This window comes from Ambystoma mexicanum, chromosome 2q (genome assembly GCF_040938575.1).
Source record: "Ambystoma mexicanum isolate Mex_15411 chromosome 2q, UKY_AmexF1_1, whole genome shotgun sequence".
Lineage (NCBI taxonomy): Eukaryota > Metazoa > Chordata > Amphibia > Caudata > Ambystomatidae > Ambystoma > Ambystoma mexicanum.
The window spans coordinates 141,190,642-141,214,004 of NC_090924.1; the positions used below are offsets into that span (position 1 = coordinate 141,190,642).

Here is a 23,363-nt window from a genome sequence, read left to right on the forward strand (position 1 = left end):
TTTCTCTCTGTCTAATCGAATTTGCAGGGTGGCTACCTGTTCTGTGCATGCCCTGTTGAAGTCCAGTTTTTGCTCCAGCTTTTTCTGGCTCTGCAGAAGGGAGTCCAAACCTTCTTGGTACTCCTTCTGCCAGGCCAGAAATCTGGTATCCTGGTCAGCCTTCTCCTGTTGCAGTCTATCCATGTCCTCTTTTATTTTAATGATATACTGCCTACTATCATTTTCTGACTCCTGGCTCCTTTCCTCAGAAGAGACCAGGTCAGATTGGGCCTTTTCTAAGGCCAGCTGTTGCCTATTTGCCAGATCTTGGCCTTCAGCACATTTGTCCTGCATGGCTCCCATATATAGATACAAATATGCTGCTATCCTGGCAATCTTATTATGTTCATCTTTGGCTTTAGGGGCCATATATAGTTCACTCAGGGCCACATATAGGGGACCCTGATCTCCCCATATATCTGACCCTGTTTCAGTGACCTGTTGCGCGATTGCCTGCAACCAGACCGTTTGGTCCTGATGAGTCCACTCACCTCTCACAGATAGCTTATGCAAGAAGTGCTCTCTGGCTATTTTGATGTCTACCAGTGTCGTCATTCTGGAATTTGAGTTCCTTCCTGACTTACAGAAGTTTGTATTTTATTTTTGCAAAACAGACCGTTTCCTTAGAGCGTTCCTTTGAGGAGTGCTTTACAGCGTAACACAGCGTGGTGATCCGACCGGATATGTGTATCTGGTCAGCTGGCACACTGTATTAATCTGCACAAATGGTAAATCTAACCCAGAATATCCCGGCTCGAGCCCCCACTTTGTAAGAAGATTCAATTCAACACTACAGCTAAGTCAATGCCTAGTCTGGGATACCGAATGGAAACCCTTATTGATATATCTGTATGTCCAGTTCATGAGTTCTGGATGACTACCCCTATATAACACCCCTCTCTTAGAATCCCCTTGACCCCCCTGAGCCAAGAAGTAGTTCTGTTTTGCAAGTTTAAAAGGTTTATTTGAGAAATAACACAAAATATAGATACCACGCTTTTATAATAAATTAATAATCGATATCGCCCTTATAAATATAATGTTAATCAACAATGGGTAATCTGACACTAGCACACTTCTTTATAATCAATGAGGAGTTAGTAAAGGATGGACCAAGTCGCAAAAATACTTTTATGATTTCAAGGGAAAAGCAATGAGGAATAAAATGCAGTACAGAAATACTTGAGATGATTTTAGCAAAAGATAATATAATCACTTTTTCTCTGGCAATTCACCCCCCTCCCCTATGCAATGTAAGACATGGAAGTAGATGGAAAGAGGAGCACACAGTTCTCAGGAATGCAATCAAATACAATACGAAATTCAGTTCACCCCCCCCCCCCGCAAGCTTAGGGAAAACCGGTATGAGTTTTAAAACACAGGCCCAAGTGCTTTGAATGTGGTGGCAATGAAGTGAGAAATATGCTGAAAATGCTTTTAATTCCCTTTAGGAGGTTCAGGGTGAGTGAGAGATACTTGGGATGAGTTCAGGCTCACTTTAGCAATGATTCAGAGATGGTGATTAAGAGGCAAACAAATTTTTAGCAAGGAAAGAAATGACTGCTGATGGTTACAAGTGGCTGGATTTTTAACCAAATCGCAAATCGCTGTAAAATTCGCGAGTGCGTGAATCGTGATTGTGGAAAAAGTATAAGGAGTCAGTTCTAGGCTTGTTGGAAAGCTTAGATTCTAAGCTTTCAGAGGAAAGTTAAAACAAGTTCGTAGCCCAAACGGTTCCAGAGATATGAACGATTTTGTAAAGGTTGTTTTTCGGATTTAAAGTAAACTCAAAATGACAGGTGACAGCTTTGCAGCTGCAGAATTGACAAATGACATTGGTGCAGCTTTACAAAATGACAAGTGACAACTTCAAGGAGGCAGTTCTGGTTAGATTAAAATAGTTTGGATTAGATTATTTTAAACTAAGAGTTTATTTCTGTCACAACCTGACCTAAGTACTCACAATATATTTTGGAAGGACTGGACCTCGTCACGGATCTGATCAATCAGGCTAGCCGCACTTCACAGCGATCTGGTCTCTGGGTCTGCGGTTCTGCACGGTCTGGTCTGTCCGGATACAGCGGTCTCTGCACGGCTCCTGGATCTCTGCACTGGTCCTGGCAAAAGTTCTTGGCAAGGGATTCAAGCAGCTCGCCCGGCTGTGGGTAGCTTGCAATGATTTGAGGCCTGCTGCAGAGAACTCAGCTTGTGGTTTTAGGCCTCCGATTTAGGTTCTAAAGTATAAGTTCTAGGTTCTGGAGTATGTAGCTGGAGTCAGTCTGGAACTGGTATCTTCTGGATGTTGTGTGGTCCGGCAAAACGCTCCGCAGCAACTGTATTTGAATGTCTCTACCTGTCCCAGCAGTCTCTTTTTATGTGTTTTGAAAATGGGTGTGTGCCTGGGCCTAGCTAAGCCTGCCCCTCTCTACTTGTCATTGGCCCAATTCTCCCCTCTCCCATGATTGGGGAAGGAAATGTGAGTCAGAATGATGCTGTAGGTTTTATGAGTCAGAGGATCCTCCCCTGGTCAATTTGCCCACAAATCTATATTTGATTCAAATACATCCTTCCCAGATATACAATTTGTTGAAATTACATGTGCACATTATATATTCCTTATGGTCCATGCTTGTCCGCCTCTGATCTTCCTGGGGGCTTGCATTCAAAAATGACAACATTTTGCGCTTTTTAACTGGTTTTGCAATATCGGACATTTACCCAAATTTACACACATGTGCGCAGGGAGTATGGACATGAATTGATGAAGTGTCAGATTTTTAACATGCAGACATTTGGAGTGAGACCCTATTTTCCGCTAGCAACCCCCCAGAATACACCACAGGGTCCTAACGCATCTCAAAATGTTCACAGAAAAATCACAAAAATAATGATATTACTTATATAATTCTGACAAGTCCGCACTATGAGTTATCTACCTTTTTAAAATTATGCTCTGGCCCAGATGGGTGTGGTTTAGGTTCCAAAGCACATGGGGGAAGCTTCTGCCTGTCCCCGCCTCCAGCTCGGGTGGCTACCAGAGGCACTTCTCCTCCCACTTCTCCCAAGAGGAAGCCACTTTTACGACGCCCCCAATATAACATTTGCCTGAGTCCAGGACAGGCCTTTGTTCACCTCCCTGTAGACCCCAGCTGCTCCACCCCTAATCTAATCAGAGAGGTGACAACTCCTTTTGGCAAGGGGAAGAGTGGCTGAGCAGGTTTTAACTCCTGTGGGGGTAGATGTCAGGCAGAATTCAGTTTCATTAAGCCAGGTTTCAGCTAAAATGTCACTTTTTGTTCCCCAGTTTAAATCAATACAATTTTTACATATGCAGCTAGAATGCTGATTCTAAGTTCAAAACTATGACATTTTAACAGTTACAAACTATGTGACACTGAACAGTAGGTCACTCAGTTAATTTAAACATTTTGATTTTGGTGGTTTTAATCCAGTTTCAGTTAGGCTGCTGACATGCATAGCTCAGCCATTTTTGTTATGAACATTGTTTTGGGCTCTTCATCTTCCCAGATTTTGTATGCACACATACTTCATTCTGCCAGATGTCCGCTGGTGTTCAGTGAGATTTTTGGATGTGTTGCAATGTTTGAAAATAGGCATTTTGAGCTGGCATTCAGAGAAACCAAAGGTAATTTTAAAGCGTTTTTGAGCTAACAGGCGCTGCTGTTTTACCTTTGGCACCCATTCCACTCATGGCACCCTGGCCCATTATGCTCGCAGTGGTGGGTGGCAAGTTAGGCAGCCATTTTGGTGTACGCACAAACCGCGTGGTTCTCCTGGATTCTGGCACACATGTGGGCTTTTTGGCCATCTTGGATTTTCTAAGCCCACAGCACCAAATGCTGCAGCATGATAGCTCAAACGTGGGTCAGGACACCCAGCACATGCCAATGTGATATTTTCATGCTGGCATAATACCAATGATTTATATTGCACCAGGACCTCAGTTTCAGTGTCAATTAAGCACAAATTATGATGATATTGCATAATAGCGCTAACTCAGATTGATCCTAGTAGGGTGGGTTTTTGGTGAGGAGATATAGGTAGCCATAGATTTAAGCATGGCCATACACCATCACTGGGTGGGTAAATAACCAAACAATGACCACAAGCTGCACGTTCCTCCTTAAATCCCACATCCCTTCTTCCCTTCTATCTGTTCTCTAATTCAATAGTTCAGTTTATAGGTGGTGCTAAAGCATCACCCAATAGTTAAAACTAAAAACGTGTCCCTGACGTCAAAAAGAACGGTGTGAACAAATATATTGTACTAACATGTCTATGTTCTTCACATGAAAGTGTTTTATGTGGGTAAACGTGTGAAAGAAGAAAAGACGGGTTTTGAATATTTTATAAAAATATGTTGTTGCTCGTTTCACACAATGTGTTTCTCTCCGCTCCTAGGTTTATTAGAAAACAGGGCCTGGATAGGCTTTTCCTGGAATGTGACACGCACATGTGGCGTCTTGGAGACAGGAAAATTCCAGAAGGCATAGCCGTGGATGGAGGTTCTGACTGGTTCTTACTGAACAGGAAGTTTGTGGAGTACGTTATATTTTCGCAAGACGACCTTGTTACAAGGATGAAGAGATTTTATACCTACACCTTACTTCCAGCTGAGGTAAACTGCACAGAAAGGCATCTATGTTTATACTGATACATGACCAGGACGTTGCATTCAGTTAGAACTGTGTTCTCATGAAATGATGTCAGTTGAATAATATACCATGGATATAAGAATGTTAATGCCACTTTCGTTAATGCCACTTTGGTTGTCATTTTCGATAACATGAAAGAAAAAAAAAGATTGGTCTTAATAACACCTTATATCAGCGTGTTTCTGCGCAGGTATCCACCAAAACCACTACCCTGAAGGATATTTCACCACCACATCTGGTTGCAGTATTTTTACATTGGGTAGTGGATGAAGGGGTAGTGAAAGAGGGTGTTTGGGGCTGTAGGGGGAGGGGGACAGAGAGTATGCCATAGAAAGCCCACAAAACAAAATTGGTGGAGTGTGAAGGACGATGGAATGCCACAGATCCTTGTGCCCATTACTGACGAGAAGGGTGCCCTTTTAAGTTACATCGAAATACAATGTGGGGGTGGATAAAAGAGATTGCATTTAGATTAAGCAATGCATTCAGAGGATGCAGTGAATCCAAAGAACTCCTTTAGCAGATGAGAAATGCAGTAGGCCCACATTCCGCCTGCATCCAACCGAAAATTGCGCATGCATGGAAATGTGCACAACACTCACACAATTTGTGCATTCCAAACACAAAAAAACTGGTGCAAGTACTAAGAATAATATGGGGAGGTAAACAGTTAAAAATAATTCTATTTTTCATGGTTTGTGTAAAACATTGGGGAAGATAAACTTCTCCAAAAAGTGACATTTGTTCTTACAAACTTGCCATGTCCCAAATCTGGCCAACAGCAGTTTGCGAATGAGGCAAAGCGCACTGGGCACATTTGTATTTTCTTGTGTTGCGCCATGCTGCTGCCCTCAATTGCATTGCCCTTCCTTTGACACTCCTCCAAACACATCCATTGAACATAGTCAAAGCGAGTGGTTATGTTTTCGTTGTGCTTGGTTCACAATTTGTACATTTTCCAGCCGATAACTTAATTTGGTGCCAGAAAAATGCTTTGTGAATTGAGCCCAATATGCAGAGCAGGCATACGCACATGACGTTTTCTGAATTTCTGTCGTGATGAATTGTCCTTACTATTTTACGGTCGGCATTACACCTTTGCTGTCGGCTTCTCCTCAGTAAGAATGATATGAGAGAGCTGGTTATTTCTGGACACTAATGAGAGGGAAATTGGTGACTAGCCTGTGAATCAGGAGTGATGAAGGACCCGGGACCATAGTAACCTTCCGCCATGCTATAAAGCAGGCCCTGTCAATGCGAATGGCTGTAACAGCCAGCACATATGTTAAAAAGCCTAATTTTAATCCAATTTCCGATAAAAAATCACCTCTCCGCAGCTCTGTTAACCTTTTCATCCATTATCTAGCAGACTATTTTCAATATCGTTATGAAAGGGCACGGGCCAATGGATAATTGGGTGGTTTTCTTCTACGCTGGAATGGAAATATCTGCGTTGATGTGCTGTACCAGTCACTTCGAGCAGAAAATGCATCAAAGGTTCACTCACGCTCAGTGGCGTAACACAAGATCTGGGGGCCCCCCTGCGAGCCATGCTGAGGGCCCCCCCAACTCAGCAACAAATCACAGGTTGCGCCACACACTGGGCCGGCCTAGATTACCACACTTGTGCAATACGCACGAACATGCATGCCGCACACTGCACTAGGAGAAAGATATGAATATGTTTTTAATGCAATATACAGCAAACTTTCTGAGAAATATTGGCTAAAAAGCCACGGTGTGTGCTATTGTTTTGTAGGGTAACACCAATCCAATACATGCAAGTCACCAACAGCGCACATGAACATTAATGCTTTGCTATTAAAAATGCCAATGCTCAATGAAAACATGTCCAACTGGCCGCACAATGTATACCAGTGTAGATACGTAATAACATTACAATAAAGCATGCCAGGCCACATTTAGACACACCTAGACTGGTTGCACCAAAATGCCAGTCGAAGCAATGAGACTCATCAAGAAGAGAGCACACATTCAAGCCTGCGTCTCTGCGGCCTCTAACAACACGGCCAAACTCTTTAAAATCTGCAAGGAACTGGACAATCCTGTTGCGGTCTCTACCTCTCCTGTTCCCTCAACAGGCCCTCTGTACGGCTTTTGCCTCTCGCTTCTCTGCTAAAACTCAGGTCATCCTGTCCACTATCTCCTCTATCTCTCCCTCTTCCTCTCTCGGCACCTCTTTGGCCATCTCTCCCTCACTTCCTCCTTTCTCCTATTTCTCTCGAACCCCGGACTAGGTTTCTAGACAAGTCCCATCTATGGAAGTGTAGTCGAAACAGGTGCTCGCCTGCTCCTCCAGAACCATCAAGGACCATATTGGCACCCTTGCTCCAGCATTAGCCGATTTCTGTAATCATTCGTTTGCCACTGGAACTTCCCCTCTCCCATACTCTTGGAAAAGCTGACCATCTCCCAGCTTACTCTCCACACTGAATCTCTTGGTTGTCTCCATGACCATCAGTCTGGCTTAAGAGGTGCCAGAGGCATGGAAACTGCTCTCCTGAACACCTGTGAAGATCTGATCTCTAACCTTGATTTCAGCATTCCTTCTGTCCTCATCCTCCTTGAACTTTCCTCTGCTTTCGACATGGTCAACCACGCCATCCTGTTCTATCGACTCTGGGAGAACCTGGGCATCATGGATCAGGCACTGTAGTGGCTGACCTCCTTCCCCTTCGACCGCCCCTCCCAGGTCCAATTTGTTCCCTTTCACTCTGCCACCTCTCTACCTTTGGCGTTCCACAGGGCTCTATCCTCTCACTCTGGTTTTTCAACCTCTACTTGGCCCCTTTGGCCCACCTGATCTCTACCTTCTTCTCTAACTTTCAGAGTTATGCGGATGACTCTCAGCTTTCCTTCAGGCTGCCCTCAGCCTACTCTCCTCTCTCGCTCATTCCTGGTGTCATCTTCAACTCCACTCTCTCTTTCTCTCTTCACATCTCGGATGTCGCCAAGACATAGCCCAGCAGCGAATCCCAGAAAATCACCATAAAACATAATAGAGATTAACACACCACGACAGGTGACGCGGTCAGACGATATTCTCTATCTCTCGTCAAGAAAGGGAACAAGTCTGAGAGCGCTGCCTCATGTAAGAAGGAACACGGGCGGCCCTGCGGACCCCTTGATCCTATCAATCAGGACAAAGCCGCATCTGTCTCCAAACACAAAGGAACAATCTAGCACTCCTAGAACCAGGGATTCACGTGTGAAAACATCACAATTATTAAATGAAAACAACCTTGCTTCAATGGAAAACTTATCCACCTGCAGCGATTCACAGGCTGAGACATTAAATAACACACGTTCATGCCTGGAAGAAAACATGGGCCTTAGTCTAAACCCAGTCTCTCTTCTGCTGCAGCTATGCAAATTTACAATAACATCCTAGCGGCTTCTTCAACAGCTCTTCTTCCGTTCATAAAGATGTACGAAACTCTGCATGAGACCTTCAAAGATCAGACCGTGCTCATAATAAGCATAAATGAAAAGATGGAAACATTTGAGGCAGTAAATGCATCTTTACAGACACAACTGAATCAAGAAGCAGAACAATCAGTAAGAAGGCAAGAGCGGTTGAGTGACCTAGCCGCGCGTCACCACTGTCAAAATGACTCCTTAACGGAGGGGCTATTGGATGCAGTAAAATGGATGCAGCACACAACGGCTAGTGGAAAAGATCCGAGAGCTGCTGTTCCGTGCTTTTGTCCTTTGAGCCAACGGTCTAACCCTGTCTCTATACCAGTGGCCGTCCAGTTGAATAACGAGCCTCAAACAAAAACGAAGGCAACAAATAACAAAAAGCTAAAAAAATTGCAATCTGCAAACACACACTCAGTTGTGGTAGATAGCCCGACAGCGTCAGCACCTCAAACTTTATCAGTTGAAATACAACTGAAACTGCCAGAAGTAGTGATCTCAGACAATTCCCAAAAACTGGATGTTGAGCAAGCAAAGAGAAGTACATCACAGATGCCTCAAAACGAAACAGGAGTGGTAACGATCCAAAACGTTTTGGCATCTTTTCAGGCCCCACCAAATCAATACAAGTTGAAAATGTTAAATCGTCTTTTCTAAAAGGGAAAAAAAAACGATAAAACAAGAGCGAAAACATGCATGAATGTACCTCTCTTGAAAAGGCAATGCTCAAATGGCGCAAAGAAATTTATAAGAAACCTGACAACTCCTCCACGCCCTGACGTTGCCCTAAAGAGTGCCACGAAAGTCAGACTGGAAAATTTGACAGAAAAATGCATCTCTACCAAGGAGTCTGAACGCTTACCGCATTCATCTGCCAAGCGCCGTCAAGAAGAGTCAATTGCCTCAGAAGAAACCTCCATAAGCCCCTCAATTGATTTGTGTGATCTTTCTACATACTCAATAGAGGATGATGACATCTCAGCGACAGCCGACAGCTTGGGCGACGAACGTCCACTGACCCCGCAAGAAATCCAAGCCGAAGTCGATGTTAGGAAGTCAACAGGACATCATTTCAGGCTGCACGAACCCACAACGTCCAAGGAAAAACAAAAAGAAAATTTGTGGGCATTGGTCTCTAACGCTCAGTGTCCAACAACAACGAAAAAAATCATAACAAAATCAGAAAGAACTCCTGCATCAAAGTTTAATCCGAAACAAACTTCAGCTCACTTGCAGAAACATGCTCAGCTGAAGACTAATGCAAAAGATAGGTCAGCTGGGCTTTCAAAATCGAGCTGATACAAACTGGAACTGGAAAATATCCTTGAGGAAAAAAACGAGGTAAACTTGAATCGAGCCAACATATTGAAGCTGCGACATTATGTCCCTGCATTACAAAACATAACTTCTGATGACATAGCGATTGTAGAGTATAAATCAGAACGCAGAACCGATTGGGTCATTTTACATATGAAATCAAGACACGTAGCGAAACCGCTGCTTGATGCCAAAGAAGAATTGTTGTTCTTTGGCTTTGATATAACGATGTGTGAAGACCAGTTGTTATCTCAAGTTGACAGGTCAAAGGATCTCCAAATTTCCGTCCCCAACAAGAACAAAAGAGAAGATCTGTGGAATCAGCTTAGAGAGCAGCCATCGCTTTCATCCAATACAAACAACCGGAGCAGGAAAGATTAGGACAACGTGGGGTCAAGTTGCTTGGCCCAGTTGTTAACATCGTGGAACACACAAGGATTCACACACCTGTTTCAAACTGGATCAACGGCGAGAATAAGTAGCCCAATAATTTGCCTGCAAGAAACATCACTCCGTGATCAACCTACGTGTGACATTTTTCTAAATGCTGCTGGAAAAAACATATTTGGCTGCCCTTTTTCTGGATTACTTACGCTAATAAAAAACACATTTGAATGGGACGTGATAAATATTTCAAACCCCAATTTGTTCGTGCAAGCCTTAACTTTAGAATCCATAAACGAAGTTGAAAGTAAAAAGAAAAAACACTTTCTGATAATAAATATATACTGGAACCCCACAATGACCTCTGAATCGGTGTATCTAACATCAATTACCGCACATATTGATGCCAGCTTTGAGCAGTTTGACGACCCATTTGTTCTGATATGTGGCGATCTGAATTACTCATGGTTTAATCAAGAAAAGGCGCGAACCACATCGAATCTGCTTAAAATTCCAACAGAATCAGCAAATTGCGGTCTCAAATGGGAGTATGAACTAAGTCTACGCCATTGTGCGATGTTGAATGGCTGCATCAAAGGTGACATCCCTGCAGCTGATACATGGCATAGAGGAGACCTAAGAAAAACCCTAGACTATATATGGGTGTCTGAAAGTTTGCATTGTCACATTTCGAAGTTGACCATAATAAAATCATCAAAGAGTGATCACGACCCCCTGACGGTCTCCTGGGTGTGGGATACCAAAATCAGCCAGTCAAGTTATAATACACCTTTAACAATAAATAAACAGTGCCCAAAATCGATTAAAGATAAATAGCCACCAGATTGATGTGCTGACAGCAGACTTTATTCGTGAAAACAAGTTGGGTGGCGAGAGTAATTACGTGCCCCTGTTGCTGCAATTTTCTTCATATTCCAATAGGCATATCATGAAAGTGTCCAAAAACAAACATCCTTTTAGCGTGGAACTATCTGAAGCAAAGAAGACGCTAAAAAAGGACATTCGGTGGCTAAAGAATTCAGCTGATGCAAACCCAGGCATACTGATTAGGAAGAGACGGCTACGCTACCGAAATTGGTTAAAATCATTTAATTGCATCCGAGAACAAGAAAAAGGAGAACTAATGTTACGTCTAATAACTCAAAAAGACAGTAGAAACATCTGGCAAATAATCTACACCGGTCATTTAAAGCAACTGTTTGCTTTATCAAATGGTGTGACGGCGGCAAAATGGATGAAACATTACACGTCAGTTTTCACAAGCCAGGATGCAGGCAACACCGATAAAACACTGCTACAAAGTTGCAAATGGGACATTATCGAAACTGCAGAAGATATTGAAAATGCCATCCGAAATTTAAAGAACTCAAGGGCTGCGGGCCCAGATGGCATATCAAACTCAAAGCTAAAAGCAAACAGCGAAAACTGGGCGTATTTCATCAAAGCCCTATTTGACCAAATAGCGGTGACTTTTACACTTCCGGCCTCATGGACAACAGCAGTGATAGTACCGGTGTTTAAAAAAGGAAACCGTGAAGAGCCGGGGAACTATCGGCCCATTGCGTTGCTTGATACAACGGCCAAAATATTTGCCACTTTCTTGCAAAAAAAGCTTGCAAGATGGGTCGAAGGGGCTAAATTAGTTGACGAAAGGCAAACTGGCTTTACAAAAGGAGTGGGAGTGGAACTAAATCTGCTGCTCCTAATCCTGGCAAAGGTAGATGCCTTGAACCGCAAGAAAATGCTGTTTCTTGCATTCGTTGACCTAAAACAGGCCTTTGATACTGTCAACCGACAACTGCTATGGAAAAAACTTAAGGTTTGGGGCTGTCCTCCCCAACTATTGATGCCACTGATGGCACTCTATTCGAACACCCCCATTCGTGTGCGCTTGAATGCGGAAGGAGATCTAACTGACGAAATAGAAACAACAAAATGTGTGAAACAAGGTTGCCCGTTAGCAGCTTTGCTATTCAAATTATTCATATCAGATCTGCCAGCAGCCTTGTTACAAACAAGGTCTTTTCCACCGAAAGTGAATGGCAAACAGCTAAGCTGGGTAATTTACGCGGATGACATTGTCCTACTTGATTCCACCAAAATTGGTCTCCAAAGACTATTGACAGCTTTACAAGACTACCTAACACAAAACCACCTGGCAATAAATGTCAAGAAATCTAAAGTCATTGCTTTCAGACAAAAGACACAAGCAAAGAAGTCAGTGTTTAATTGGAAAGTGAATAACGAAGCTCTAATGAAAACTGAAGCTATCCGTTCCCTTGGAGTCCTGTTTAACACCTCAATAAGAGAGTGGAGTTGGACTCACAATGTCTTATCTCGTATGAAGATCTTTGCTCAACAAGGAGCGAAATTACATGCAAAATATGGCAAATTCACTTTGCAACCAATAATAACCTTCTACTTGCAAAAGTAGCTCCAGCAGTCTGCTTCGGAAGTGAGGCAGGGTGGAACATAAACACAGACTTTTGGACCCAAATAGAGGGGATTTTTTGGTGAAAAGTCCTTAAACTACCATAGAGTCTACCAATGGTAGCACTTAGACATGAACTGGGTCTAGAATCGCTACACAATATAGTGGTATGGAAGTCATTAACAGCTCTTTGAAAAATGTGTTTATCACCAGTTGAAAAAGCCTACCAGATCTTAAACGAAACAAGCAGCGATCCGTCAGCTTTCTTATTAAATCAATGGGAACAAAAATTGTTGACAATTCTACTTGACACCAACATCAATATGACTCTGCTATTGTTAACTCCAAAGGTAGCGAAAAATAAATTCCATCAACGGAACTGGATAACAAACATGGACAAACGGAGCGCCCTAACTTCATCAATTGACCTGGGAATGTCAACGAAGAGGCTAGGAGAATTACTGAGATATCTGTTGAAATTACCATCTCGACATCACCGAAATCAGTTCTTAAGACTGCGGTTAAACCTCTATAAAACTTGTGATGTCTTGATGCGAAGAAAAGAGCCGACGATAAAGAGTAACATCTGCTGATTCTGTTCAGAAGACGTGGAAACGATCAAACATCTAATAATCGAGTGCCCAGAAACCACTGCTCAATGTTCCTTGCATCTGGCACGATTTACACCAAAAAACGGAAATATTACAGACTGGTGGAGCTACCTAATCTCAGGAATAAACACTGAACTAACCTGTGCAACTATCAATTTTAAAGACTTGATTTTACCAAACTCTGACATAAAGTGAGACATTTAGTTGGTGGGTTAAGTTTATTCCACTGTAGCTTATTCCAGTTTGTGTTCGCTTTTTGTTTCGTTCTGCATCGTCAATTCAGTTTAGAACGCATAACTAATTTTACGGTGGGATTGACAAAAAAGTTTGTTTTTCATTTGCAAAACTAATGTCAATAAAATAAAATAAAATAAAAAAAAGAAAGAAGTCCCACTACCAGCTGCACCTCCTCAAAGGGACTCTTCCCTTTCTCACTTTCCCCCAGAAGATCACTGTCTGCAGAGCCCTGGTTCTCTCTAGGCTGGACTACTGCAACAGCCACTTTCTCAATCTGTCTTCCTCTACTCTCCGCCCTCTGCAACTAATCCAGATCAGGACTGCAAGACTTATTATTGGCCTCAAGCCCATGACGCTACCTCTCCAGCCATGAAATCTCTCCACTGGCTACTGTTGGCTGCAAGGATCAAGTTCAAGACCCTTTGTATTGTGCACAAGGCTTTCTGTGGCTAGGATCCGCACTATATCCAATGCTCTCTTCCAAAGTACCTTCATTCTCAAGCCCTAAGGGTTAGATGCTTCTCCAGGCAGAGAGGGGGGGACCTCTCTCCTCTGCAGGAGCCTCCCTCTGGAATGGCCTCCCTGCCCCTCCCAAACTTGAGCCGGACCACCTGAAGTTCCGGAAGCAGATCAAAATGTTCCTCTTCTCCTCTGCTTTCTCTCTCCCCCTCCCCTGCTGACCTTCCCGACCTACCTGCCTGCTGTACCAACTGGTTGCTTGGCTACCATCAGTCTCACTGAGTCCAGGCTCTTTCTTAATCAGTCACCCTTGCACTGCTCCGGGCCTACCACGCAGTTAGGAGCTGTAACTGTAAACCAACAGTCCCTTGTTCTCCTTGCACTACCTAGAGCCGCACTGCCGTGGCTGCACTTACTCAGAGCATTGCTGCCCTGTTTTCCCCTCCCCTCTCCCTTGCACTCCCCCACCCCCTCCCTTTTCCCTTGCACTTCTCGTTCTCACACTTGCACGATCTGAATGACACAAGGCTTAGTAAGATAATTTGTCATGTCCTCCCTGTTTTCCTTCCCTTGTCGTGTTGCGCCTAAAAACACTTGTGTACAGGCGCGTTATATATGACTTATCATATCATGTAATTTTATCACAGATGCCCAGAAAGATATACAGTGCTGCAGTAAGAAACGGCTAGACAGGCAGAACCCAAATGCCAGTCTAGCCAGGTAGTTACACTTAGAAGGACTTCTTTATCAGAAATGCCTAGTTAAAAAAAGTCATACCAAACTGAGGAATTACTAGATTGGCTGCACCAAATTGCCTCTCTAGCCACTATTACCACATATCATGCCTGCTTAGAATGGACGTGGAGGACCATTATGATGTATTGCACAATCCCACCCCCCGCCCCCACACATCGCCTCTTCCTCCTATCCCATACCCCAACTCCAAAATCAGCTCATTGGCCCAGAATTACCTCCATGTCCCTCTTCCTTGTCCCAGTGCTTACGTATGAGGCTCCTTGCCTCACGTGTAAGTACTGGTATGAGGAAGAGTGGGACTAGGAGTAATGAGGATTACAGGTAGCTAAGGCAGGCATTACCTTCATGTACCTCTACCTCATCCCAGTACTTGCGTATGAGGCATGCTGCCTCATACACAAGTACTGCCTCATACACAAGTATTGGGATGAGGAAGAAAAGGGCTAGGAGTAATGAAGATTACCAATAAGTAATCAAGGCATTAAACACAAGTAGTGGTGCAACACCATTTAGCTGACTGGGCTTCAGCACTCCCGCCTCCCCCCCCACTGAAATTGTGATCTATGTTGACTTGACCTGGCTGACCTACAGAGCAGTTGCCGGACAGAAAAGGACACAGATGTTAAACGGCACCTGGGTTTAACTGTTAACAAGGGCCCGGCCCAGCAATTACTAATGTACAGCATTTCACTGTTAGTACCTGCATTCAAACGTCAAATTATTTTAGGCAATTGAAATTGTGATGTGGGTTTAGTACTTGCATGCCAGGGGAGGGATTGGAAAGGTAGAGAGAGAAAGGAGACCAGTCATTCTCACAGAAGTCCATAAATGGGTGCTTTCAGACTTAAAGGAGAGAGTTAACTGCTCGTATCATTGACACGGCACTAGAATAGTCTCATTAAAATGTGTAAAGCAGTTAGATGCCCCCATACAAATAAGTTTGCTCCTCCCCACCACAGGTGAAGTTAGCGCCTCTTCCAACATTTGAAGGGTTAGCCCCCTGAAATGTAGGTTTTGTTGCGCCCCTGAACACAAGCACACACACTATATATACACAAACACACCCAGTCATCCATATATTTGAGTGTGCACTCTTTCACCATACAGGCACACCCAGGCAGCCACCCATAGATGTAAGTGTGCACCCTTTCACCATACAGCCACACCCAAGCAGCCACCCGTACATTTAAGTGTGCAACCTTTCACCATACAGGCACACACACCGAGGCACCCACCCATACATTTAGGTGTGCACCCTTTCACCATACAGGCACACCCAGGCAGCCACCCATATATTTAAGTGTGCATCCTTTCACCGTACACACACACCCAGCCACCCATACATTTGTGTGACCCTTTCACCATACACTCACACAGGCAGCCACCTATACATTTAAGTGTGCACCCTTTCACCATACGCTCACACAGACAGTCACCTATACATTAAAGTGTGCACCCTTTCACCATACACGCACACACGCATACCCAGCCACCCATACATTTGTGTGCGCTCTTTCGCCATACACTCTCACACGCACACTTCATGGGGTTGAAGCGAGCCATAATACTTCAAAAATAAATTGTTCCTTTTGAAGTCACTCTGACTTCATAAATAAATTATTTCCGTTAAGGACGGAACCATAACGGAAATCATTTCTTTATAAAAGCAGAGTGACTTCAAAAATAAACTATTTATTTTTGAAGTCATAGGGCTTCCCCCATCCCATCACATGGAGGCCTCCAGCCTAGGGCCTTCATGTCAAGGGATGGGGGTAGTGAAGTACTTCAAAAATAAAGTTTATTTTTGTATTCACTCTGCCATCCTAAAGAAATAATTTCTGTTACAGAAATAATTTCTTTATAAATACAGAGTGAATTCAAAAAGAAACAATAAAAAAAAAAGATATTTTTTTTCCTTTTTTTATTTACTCCAAGTGGGGACCCCTCCCAGGACATGTGGTCGCAGGGACCCTCGCACCGCGGGGGCTGCGGGGGCCCCTGTTACGCCAGTGCTCACGCTGCTGTCACATGGTATTTGCCACGGGCGGCACAGTTTTTGGGGTAGAATTACAGCTTATTGAATCCAATTGTGTTCACATTGCATTCTAGTAGAGTGCTGTTCTGCATATCTATGGAAAGCAGCCATTTTGTTTTTATCAAATTCCTTTTGGATCGCTGTGATAGGCCCATGCAGAATCGTTAGTCAATGATATGATATAATATGATAGGTTATTTATAACGCACGTAATATCGTTATAAATAACATCATATAATAATAACGAACCGGGGATCGAACCTGTTGCTACGTGTCGTTTTTGCTTCCAAACTGAGCACGTTGCCGCTGAGCTATCCTCCAGAGGCAGTTCTCGTTGTATCTCTTTTCACATGTTTATTCCATACCCAGGGCCCATGATTTATTCGGTCACCGAAACAGCCATGATGTAATTATAGCAGCCCAATTGAAAATACCGTCTCTGGCTGCCTCCAGTCAGCAGATAAAGACTTATGGTTGCAAATGTAATTGGAGTCAGCACTGTGTCCTTCTGGTGCCCGACATGTACTGTCTAATTCAGTAGGTGTTCAATTTGCAACACAAATTACAATCATCATTTTCATCACAGTCTATCATTTCTGTTTTCCCCCTTGGGATGTGTTGGCGTAATATTTCGAAAATAAATGAGGTTCTCTGAAAAGTTATCACTGCAGGATTACTGTGCCATAGAGCACCAAAATGAATCTAAACATATGCCCTGATTCACGGAAGTCCAAGACATTACTTAAGTTTTCCTTTTTAGAAGCATACCACAACACCGCCAAGAACGTTACAGAAAACACACAGGGCATGATTCACAAAAAGTGTTTCAATGGGAAAAGCCTGTAGGCGGCAAAGGGGATTTGAGCAGAAAGAAAGGCATAATGGGGCCACTTGCTGTACTATATGCTGTATTTTATGTATCTGTAACCTATCTAAGATATGCTCCCAGATACCTGAGGGCCAGGCACGCTTTACAAATAAAGAAATTCAAATTCGAAGTCTTGCATATTGCGTCTGACGCTCAAAACAATGAAAAGATCCCCAGTGATCAGTCATAATGCTAAAAAGGGTACCTGTGACTGCATGCATCAGAAGGCGATGTGCCACACATACACCCGCTTTCCTGGTTAAAAACAGATGTGTATGGAGTAGCGGCAAAGGGCTTGCATATTCAAACGAGGGGCATCCACACGCACTCAAAGGACATAACCAGATCCCCGAAAGAGTGCACACATACTGGCTCCCTCCGAACATGGAGTGGGTCAAATTCGCTTCTGGGCAAATTTGCAGGAACACATGTAACTTTTTTTTGTAAATGTTTTCTTAAAATTGGCTTCCTTCCTCTATAGTTTGACACCATCTTAATGAGAAAAACAAAAATAAAAAAAAACTTTTTGCCTACTTTATACATTTCCATGTAAAATTGAATGGGTGAGTTGTTGAATCAGGGCCATATGTGTATGCCCAGTGCACCACGCATACACTTTTATTGCTGCTAATGGGTTTCATTGCTAAGTACGCCAATATGCTATTTGCAGGTAGTCTCACAGGCAATTTGCCGCAATCAATAACTTTAGTCAGCCATAAGGTAATCAAAGTACAACATAATTAGGCAATAAGCCTCCAGACTGCGGGCCATTACCACATAAGGTAATGCCCCCAGGGCTCATAGTTACATAATGCCCGGGACCCTTAACGAAGACCCGGTGGCATCACCTTATGCGCTAATGGCCCGAGTCGAGGGGCCTATTGCCATTAGTACTCCGGCCAGTTAGACCATGCTACTAATGTTTTGTTTTTTTCCAGCTACAAGATACGTTGCATTTCGCAGCAGGAATAAAAAAGTAAAGAAAAATGGCCGCCACGGATGTAAAACATAGTCCGTTTTCTCTTTATGTGGCAGCAATAATAAACAGAGAAAATGGATGCCATGGAAGGGACAGAGGGACTACGTGTAGTCCCCTCTTCCTTTCTATGGTGGCCTGAATAAAAATATATGGAGCGAGGGTCGTGCAAAATCATAAGCGGGCTTACCATCAGGTAAGGCTCGCAAACGAACCAATCGGTTTGTTTGTAAAGTAATGAGAAACCTACGCCGGTACTGATACAAAACAGGTAAACATTTCCAATTACTCAGATTACGATCTAACCTTCCTTAATATGTCAAAGCAATATCTGCGGCCCCATGACCTTTTGATAGTATTAGCAACTCATGACTCAGTTCTTAACGAGTAGCCCATTAATGAGGCTTTCCTCATCCATTAGTGGGGCCCCAAGATCTTTGCCCCAATGGAATTAGGCCTGGAAAGCAGTGAATTGTGTGTCCTAGAACCCGTGGGGTAAGCATTTTTATAATGGGGAGAGGAACTGATTACAATCTTGCTACCGATTTGCAGTATTTACAATGTGCACACAAATTGTTTTTTTGTGTGTGAGTAGGCCTCATGGAACACCTCAATATATTATGAAGGGATGTTTGAAAATTATTTTGACATTAAATGTTAGCACTTTTAAAACTCTTCAAAATGTTAAAGTTGTTCATCTAATGATCTTGAGTAAATCCCCCATGCAGACGCAAACATCATCAAAATCCAAATATATTTTCTGCATTCGGGCTTTATTTAGTAGACAGATTTTACAAAACATATGCACTGCATTTACACCTACATTGTGTGGTGTTTATTTTCTTGACAGTGCCTTCTACCTTTCCTACCCCTTTAATTCATTTAGCCACTCGGATGGACTCCATTTGGGACATTTGTCCATATATAGTACAAATGCAGGGGATCTAAAATGTTAGCACATTAAATGCCGGTCTATGAAAAGCATTGTGAGCAACATCACCCCTCCTTTATACCAACTGACTAATTATAGACCCATATCTAATGAGCCATTTGTGGCAAGTTGTAAAAAGTTGTAGTAAAGGAATTTCAACACGTTATGAATGAAAACAACATTCTGAGCTACAGACAAGCAGCATTGGAATTGGTGATTTTCTCCATTGCATCTTTAGATGAATAAGTGATGATGCGATGTTGGGGCTCTGAAGTTCTTTGACTTACCTGCAGCATTTTATACAAATGGCCACCTCCTCTTACTATCAAGACTTCTTTTTAGTCGATAAACAGCAAGTAGTGGTTACTTCCCATTGAAATCTGCCTTCACTGGAATTTCCTGTGGAGGACCTCAGGGGTCGACACTGTTGCCCTTATTTTTTTACATTTATAATCTGTCCCCCCTGCAAAATCTGACCTCTTTGAAATGCAATAGTAGAACTACTTGGATGACAAACAAGTTGTGTTCAAAATGCATCCAAAATCTCACACATTGACAGTTAATTTTACAAGCTGCTTTTAGTTGATGGACTACTTCTTGGCAATGTGTCTTTAAATAGGTTTGTCCAACAATGCCCCTACCTAAATCAACATCTAGCTCCACCAGCAGGGGAATACATATATTATTATATAAAGGGGATAGATACAATATGTGCACTAATTATCTCATCAACCAAACTCAAGGACCCTGTTTACCCGGCACACTAAGTTCTGAAAAAATAGACTGTATGTGTTGATACATCAAAAACTCATAGTGTAAATATAACATTGACCCAACATATATATTGACCCAAAAACAAAACACAGTGGATACAAATGCTAATACATCAAAAGTTCATCTGAAACAACCTAACACAATTCAACAGACACAAATAATACACTACTACATTCAACATTCTAAATGTGCCATAAATGATTCCCGACATGTTTCTGTTCTTCAAATTCCTCAAAGGGTGAACATTCTTCAGGGGAAACTCTGTAAAAATTGTTGACTGCTTCAACACCGTCTTAGGGGGGTGGGTCTACTCCTTGGCAAAACATAACCTGCAACTGAATCTGTACAAAACAAAGATTATAATGGTTGTTTCACCAATCTCTGACCGGCTTTATAACATTTGCCCAAATTCCCTTGACCGGTGTCTCAAAGAAGCAATGCATTACCAAAACCTGGCAACTGATGGGGGTATTAAGCTGGCACCAAAGATTACCTTAGGTTTGAAAATATGTTTTTATTTCCTACAGTCATATAGGGAGCCTTTCCACTTCTATCTTTTCAACGTAAAGCCCCTGGCTACTCCTGGCTTCTTACAGCCCGATTCATGGAATTATCTGCACGTAAAATGCAGATTTGCGAGCCATTCTGCCGTGAAAATCCCTGTTTGAGGTATGGGGATTTTCGGCAGAATGGCGCGCAAATCGGCGTTTTACGCACAAATAATTCCATGAATCAGGGGCTCAATCTCGTGCCTGGGGAATAACATTCATCTAGGATATTCCTAATATTAGTGACATCAAAATACATCACCCAGAATGCTAATACGTACATGCCAAACTGATTCAGTAATGACACTAGGGAATCTAAGTTTATTGACTGGCAGTAGAACCTTTTTACATAAGTTTGTATGGCACACATAGCTTTGGACTGAGCATATGGACCTTTAGTAACGTGCATGGAATGGATGGGATTGCAGAGTAATTCTGAGTCCAAATAATTTAACCAAATCAGGAAGATGGCAAAGATACTGTTTTATTAACAATTATATAAAACAGGGAGGTTACAACAGACATCAATGGACATTTGCTCAGGCTATCAAAGATTTTCTCATAAAAACATCCTTATATGCAAAGAATAAGTCAGAAGTCATGTCATACTACATGGAAAATAATAGAAAACCTATCAAAGGCTGTGATAGACTGATGGGGACCATCTAAGTGTACATTGCATGGGGACTAGGATTGTGATTGGCCACCTACTGTCAGGTGGACTACTTAAGCCTACCTCTAAAAACATGTCATCTTTAACAATATTAGGTACACAGTTTATCATTGGTCTTCACACTATAAGGCCCTTTGTTATACGCCCTCTACAATTGGTTGGCATGCTCGTGCCATGTCTGGAACATTCGGTTCACTTAGCAACACGTAAGCTCAGATGCAGGTGCCAGGAGGTGGACTTGACTTTACCTCCCCACCCAGTTAGCCCAACATCTCTCATCACCCATGCCTTCTGCCATGAAGATTGTCTTTGAACTTGGTCTTGCAAAGTATCCTTGTCTGTGGGACTATATGGAGTGCAGGCTCTCACTATCGTTGTTCTAGGACTTCAAGCTCAACTCTATTTCCATCCTTGGCTCACATGACAGGAGACCATGTTTTGGTCAGTTATGCAGCATTTAAATGTCTTAAATGAATAAAACTTGATACTCTTGCTGTTCTTTCTCTGCACCGTAACAAGGGATGATTCATCCTTTGCACATTCACTGCTTTCAAGAATGGAATAGATAACTGACCTTAGCTGCTTCAGTTTTGATACCAGGCCAGACAGCCTCGCTATGCGCATCCACAATCTCAGCTTATTCTTGCTGCAACACAATTCTCACGCTTTCCTCTCCATGGGTCCGGGATTACTAAATTCATGACACTGATGTCCATCTCCTATACAATGGCGGCTTGCCTGCAGTCTAATTGCTATATATAGCCAGCTTCGATGATGAGTTAGTCTACTTGAGTTTCAGCATCTGTATTATTGAATGGTTAAGTTTCTGCAGCTCTTCGCACACATGCAATCTTTTTTTCACATATGAAAATGTACTCGATTCTTAACTTCGTCATCAGTTCTGTAAGATCCGTGCATTCTCTTCAGCCAGTATTCTTGGGGTGTCACGCATGTCTTTTGTGATGTCACTAGCTTCTATCTTTGCTCCTTTTCATATTCCTTCATGGAGTTCCTCCCTCAGATTATTGTCTCTTCAGGGATACATTCGATAGGGTTTTCTCAGTGGATACCTTCTTATGAATATCCGCTGCGTATTGGTACAACTGCTGGTGTCAAATATGGTTCGATCTGAGGCTTCCAAAATATAGGAGGTGGGGGGTGGGATTTCCTGCAGAGGCATGTAACTGCTCCTCTACAATACAATGCTGCACACATGTTTTTAGGGTTACATTTTAACATCACACACAAATCATAATCTACGATTTCAAACTGTGTGTCTGTTTATTTACAAAGGTGTGAGAGCTACTCCACTGAGAATGAACATGGCTCCAATAGCCTGCTCTATGGCATTTATCGGAGAATGCAGGGTCTAAAATTGTGTTTTTGCTCACTGTTGCCTTAGCAGAGGAGATATATCTATTTGCATATCAGTTTGGGATTATCCACAAGAGAAGTCCAGCACCTAAATGCTAGGCAATTCTCCTCTGACCAAGAGTACCATCAGCTACCCCAAACACATGTTTCAGCCTTGTTGGTAATCATCAGTGAGGTGAAGCTGAGCCTCTCTAAGGCACAGATAACAAAGGCTCCTTGTTGGGATAGACCTTAGCCAGGGCCTTAATTAAACATAATTACTTTTGAACATCATGGATTAGCAATCCATCCTATAGGCAATGGTTCCTTTCCAAAATAAAAGAAAGCATCCCAAAACAATCACTAATTCTGCTGCTTGAGACAACATCTCTGATCTGACATTCACTTTACGCTAATCATGCTGGCCAGTGCAATGAGTGCACAGTGCAGTGCACAGCTTAGAAGAGGTTACTCTACATCCCTTCTCAGTCCTTTGTACAGAATGTCAGATGGAACGTTAATTATTTATGCCTCGGAAATCTAGATGCTGTTCTACCCCTTGCAGAGGAAATCTGCCCCACTGATTGGTGTAACAACTTGAGTGACCTATAACCCAAGGCAGGGGTGCTATTTGATAAACACCCTCAGGTATCAAGAACTGATGGAATCAGGAGCTACAGGGGAGACAGGATACAAACGTTGAAAGGCATTTAAAAGCTAAGGCAAGAGAGAACCCAAGGCAGGGGTGCTATTTGACAAACACTCTCAGGTATCAAGAACTGATGGAATCAGGAGCTACAGGGGAGACAGGATACAAACGTTGAAAGGCATAT

General features: G+C 42.8%; 1 protein-coding gene across 1 annotated transcript in view; it reads left to right on the forward strand.

Annotated features, from left to right (window-relative positions):
* Window positions 1-23,363, forward strand: part of XYLT1 (xylosyltransferase 1) — a 969,342-nt gene that overhangs the window by 781,679 nt on the left and 164,300 nt on the right. The window contains exon 6 of the mRNA XM_069647050.1: window positions 4,462-4,678. Within this exon, the coding sequence (XP_069503151.1) occupies window positions 4,462-4,678 (217 nt within the window). The remainder of the gene's footprint in view (window positions 1-4,461; window positions 4,679-23,363) is intronic.